The following is a 5,000-nucleotide window of genomic DNA, read 5'->3' on the forward strand; positions in this document are numbered from 1 at the left end:
ACGCGGCATGCCATTGATGCTCTTACATCTCTCTCTGCCTATTTATGACAGTTTTGATAAGCTGGACTCTTCATCTGTGTTGGAAAATTATTAGTACTCTATACCTACTGGAGCTGCAGAGATGCTCAGTGACCAGGCAGTTTATATAGATATATATTTTTTTCTCTTTCTCTTTCTTCCTTGATAAATGCAAAGTTAGATAGGGATCAGTATAGATTTTCAAGCTTAATTTTCCTGCACAGAGACAAAGGCGTAATTTTTTCGAGCTCAGACTTGGAGGTAGACTGTAGTTTATAGGTCTTGAGCTGTGGAGAACTAAGCGTCAAAGAGTCCTGAACTGTTATGTCCACTGCTGTAAATCTTTACCGTATTTATGTTTGGCCTTAGAGTTGCTTCAAGATCATGCTGAGCTTGTAGAGTCTTCATTCTGTTGAATAGAACTAGCTTACAGACATTTCTTTTTTTTCTCTCTCTCTCTCTTTCTTTCTTTCCCTTTTTTTTTCTTTTTTTTTTACATCAATATCCATCAACAGGAAGTATCTATTAATACATTTTTTTTTTTTTTACTGCCAGCTGCTTGAGATGCCAAGATAGAGCATTAGATTATTATTCATATGTTGCAGGGTAGTGTTAAACAGATATATATTTTTAGATGAGCTCAAATCTGCCTAGTGCTGCACAGTTTCTCAATATGAGTAAGCCAAGAGCATTCAGATTGGCATGTTATTTTAGGTAGTATACAGAATATTGGTAGGTCCTGCATATGGGACCCTTGCATGTTTATAAACTTTCTCAAAATCACCTGAGGAAATAAATCTGTCCGTACTTTGTATTTCTATGCTATTGTAAACTACACACCTGACAGAAGCTGTACTACAAACAAAGATTGAGGTAGAATTCAAATGGAACGAAGCTACAGAAACATATAAACTTTGAAAATTTGAACTGTACCTCCCTTGCGGTTGTGCAGGCTGTGCAGTTATGATCAGAGGTCAAGATTGATTAACAAGGAGTTTGCTACGATTTTTGACTGATGATGAGGACTGCCACTCAGAAATTATTACAATTAAGCTTTTTTATGAAGGGTTTGGGTATCTTAATGAAGTGTTCCATAGTACTGGAACCTTGAATCTAAATGTGTTTACTAGTAACAGTCCTATTATCTGCAGATATTATTTCATATTTTTACATGCCTATTTTATATCCTGTAGGTGTTACTACATTTTTTAAGTTACAGTAACACCAGTCATTCAGTGTTTTTTCTTAGATAAGAGTGTGTTTCTCTTATATTCTCTTTATATGTTAAAACATCCTGTCTCTGGTTTGGCAAGTTAGGATGGTCAGCTGGACTTATTGTTTTTATTGAATGTCATATTTTTGTGTTTGAATACATATTCAGGCATTCTTAGTTATGGTCTCCCAGGATCTGGGTCTTTTTTAATTCACAACTAGTTTTCAAAGTTAGTGCACATTGATGTCTGCCTCCTTTGAGGTGGATGAATGCTAATGAGGAGACTCGTTAATGGAATTCAAAGAGGTGCATTACTTTCTTCGCTCCCAGCTGGTCACATGCTGACTCACCTCCACTACAATCACCCAGTCCATTTGTTAACCTGTCTCCCTCATGGTTTCCCTCTAGTAAAGTCCTTCAGCCTGCGAACCGTGACCAGACGTTTCTTAGATGCGGCAACACTGTTTACCGCCTTGAGGAGGACACGGTATATGTGGTTGGCAGCAATGATGATGAGAGTGTTTGGAGTGACCCTAACATAATTGATGTTGAGGGTCTCTCCTACTCTTGTAACAGTACAACCACAGATGTGTCCCAGAAGTTGAAAGAATATTTGCTTGCCACTTGGCAACATCTGAGAGTGAGTCCCGCACAAAATTATGATCCTGTGCTCAGGTAACATTACGATATACTTGTGCATGAGTTCTGGGAGTAGCAGTAACATAAATTGTAGGTAATGTTCGGCCTGTCGACATACGCATCACTGATAGGGCGTCTAAATCTTGAATAATAATTTCAGTAAATAGATGTGAGATTTTCATGCTTCAGTGGTAGTTCACATCTAGGCAGAAATATAAAAGAGTAACCAAACTGGAACATAGTAAGTGTAAACTGAAAAAAAAAGAATAGTGATGTAAAACATCCTGCAGAAGTAACAACGCTGAGTCAATAAATCATCTCCCGAAACTCTATTAAATGGTTAACCCCTACCTCGTGATGTAGCTATTCCTAGTAACGAGAATAAAGTCCCTGAACCAACATGCCGATAAACCAAGAGTAACATTGTGGTAGGAGTGGCAACACTCCGGGTGGTAATGTAGGTGAGGATAACGTATAAACTTTTAGTCTAGACTCTTAAAACTTTTAAACTTTCAAGGCTGCGTTCTTTAGTAGATTAGGTCACTCTAAATGTATATTAACTTGCAATGCTGCGTACTTTAGTAGTTTAGGTCAATTTAAATGTTTATTAACTGTGATAAATTTAAGTTTTATCATTATCAGCTTAAAACATTAAAAAAAGAGATTTAACTTTGTTACAGTAAGTTAGGGAACTGAATGACCTGAGGTAGGGTGTCATTGAAGTCAGTTTTTAACGTTCTCATAGCAAACAGTAAAGCAGCAGGACATGGCTTGCTCAAGATAAAGGCTATGCTACATTTATATAACCAATGTCTCCTGTTTGATATAGGGGAGAGATACATTTCAAGTCATTTGAGTCTATGTCAGAGCTGTGTGTTACCAGTTCAAGTATTAACATTTATATAAAGTGTCATAAATAACATTTATAAACATGACTGATACTATATTCTTCCTCCTGGCCTAACTGCTGTGCATGATATTGTTGCAAAGATTACTGTTGCTTTTGGTTACAAAATGAGTGATGAAGAAGAAATTACACAATCTATGTGCAAGGTCTGACAGTCACTGCTACAGTGAGCATCTTCCTTCAATAACACAACTGAATAAGGACTTTTTTCTTGGATGTCCAACTGTAAAGCAAGATCCGTGTGAAGGGTCTTAATGATGAAACTGCATGTCCTGAGAACGATATAAAACTGGCTGTGGGTACTTTAACCCAGGTCTCTCAACTCTTAACTCATGTCTTGTATTTCTGTTGTATAATCTATGATGAAAAATTATATTATTTTAGTATTACTTTCAGTACCACTTCATCATTGTATTCATTCTCTCATTCTTTTTCTTGTCTGTTTCAGCTCTTCATACTTGCTTGTTTCATAAACTTTTCAACTTCATTCCACATTTCTATACAAATCCTCCAGCCAAGGTCTTTTATACCTTCTCATCATTTCTGTCTCATCTTTTTAGTTTCAGTTCTGTAAATATTCTGAAAATCACATTACATTATCCTTTCCAATCCTAGTTTGCCTTTTATAATGCTAGTTACTACTATCACCATCCATCCAGCAACCACAGCCATCTGTACGATTTATAGGAAATTCTCTTCATTTCTAATCCATATTTCTCATCTATATCTTGCACTATCTATGTATCCAAATATACCCAGTCTAGGTACCCTTCCCCAGATGTTGTCATCCCTCACCCCCATGTGGTGTACGCCATCACTTCACAACAAATACCCTTTTACCATGCCACAAGTGCTCTTCCTCAGCTCTTGCCAACCATCACCCTACAAAGAGTTCCAGTACGGCATATCATGGCTCCCCCACACCAGCTAACCTTACAGTTTCCCCTCAGGGATGGAGCTATCTCGGTGGTCAAGATCCTCCGTGTGCTCCGTGTGCTGAGGCCACTCAGGGCCATCAACAGGGCCAAGGGTTTGAAGGTGAGTCCTACTGGTTCATCTTGCTTTCATTTAAACAGAATGGCTCAGATATGGAAGGAGGTGTTCTGACTGTGAATTAATGAGCTGACACTGTGTCAACAGTGTTATCGGATATGATGATAAAAAATGAGTCGGTGAAAAAAGATCATGTATGTACGATGTGATAATGACTCCTTTGTTTACTTTTGAATTAATCAGTTTCTATTTGTTGATTCATAGATAATCTTGGTACAAAATGTGCATAGTATACAAAATATATATAGGCATCATATAGAGATTTTGTGGAAGACTCTTTTCTCCTTAGATGTTTAGTTGTATATTAGCTGGTGTGAAAATGAGCCATGGAAATATTTTAAAAGGTAAATTAGTGTAATCTCAATTAAAATGCAGTGAGATAGTTGTATTAAATGTGTGCAAGTGATTTGTAGGTAAAATATGAAGTTGAAAAAGGATAGACTTAATGAAATCCAAAATTTAGTGTAACAATTAGGAAGATACTAAAATAGATATGAATTGCAAGATTGTAAGTTTGAAGTAATTGATTGTATTTGAACATGGTATTTAAAGCTTATGTACTTAATCATGTTTTTTTTCAGGCAGATTACATTTTCTTTACAGTTATTTTTTATCATATTTCTGTACTACCTATATACACATCCTTTTGAACATTAGTAACATATACCCAGTATACAGTATATACATAATATCTCACATAACTTTTAGCAGCAAAAAAAGTAAACTATAGAAATGATGGAAATCTTTGTGAGAAACATATTTTGTGTTGTATTATTAATTATTTTCCCATATTTTTTTTTTCCTCGCTCTCGTGCGTGTGTGTGGCTGTATCGGAATGGTGTGGGCACAAAATAGCATGTAGTTCAGTGCGTCATTGTGGCCATTAAGACCATCGGCAACATCATGCTGGTCACCTGTCTCCTAGAATTCATGTTCGCTGTAATTGGAGTTCAGTTGTTCAAGGTAAATGCAGCACACACTTCTGGAAAGCAGACTAATGTGCGTGTCTTACGTGTCTGGGCCTCATTGGTTTCAAGGGCTACAGACACATTTAACACATGAAACACTTTCTGTAGTGGACTCTACCTTTGTCATATGATTATATTTTTATAGACTGATACTTATGCCTTGCTCAAAATTGAGAAGGGCAAAGTTCTTTATTGTTCACAG

General features: G+C 36.6%; 1 protein-coding gene across 1 annotated transcript in view; it reads left to right on the top strand.

Annotated features, from left to right (window-relative positions):
• The window catches only part of LOC122245867 (muscle calcium channel subunit alpha-1), a 349,394-nt gene that overhangs the window by 294,841 nt on the left and 49,553 nt on the right, over positions 1–5,000 (top strand). Inside the window, 2 exon segments of the mRNA XM_086531207.1 lie at positions 3,728–3,815; positions 4,686–4,793. Coding sequence (XP_086387333.1) covers positions 3,728–3,815; positions 4,686–4,793 — 196 coding nt within the window.

Source organism: Penaeus japonicus, unplaced genomic scaffold (genome assembly GCF_977035675.1).
Source record: "Penaeus japonicus unplaced genomic scaffold, GWHDUDI00000001_assembly GWHDUDI00000035, whole genome shotgun sequence".
NCBI classification, from domain to species: Eukaryota; Metazoa; Arthropoda; class Malacostraca; order Decapoda; family Penaeidae; genus Penaeus; species Penaeus japonicus.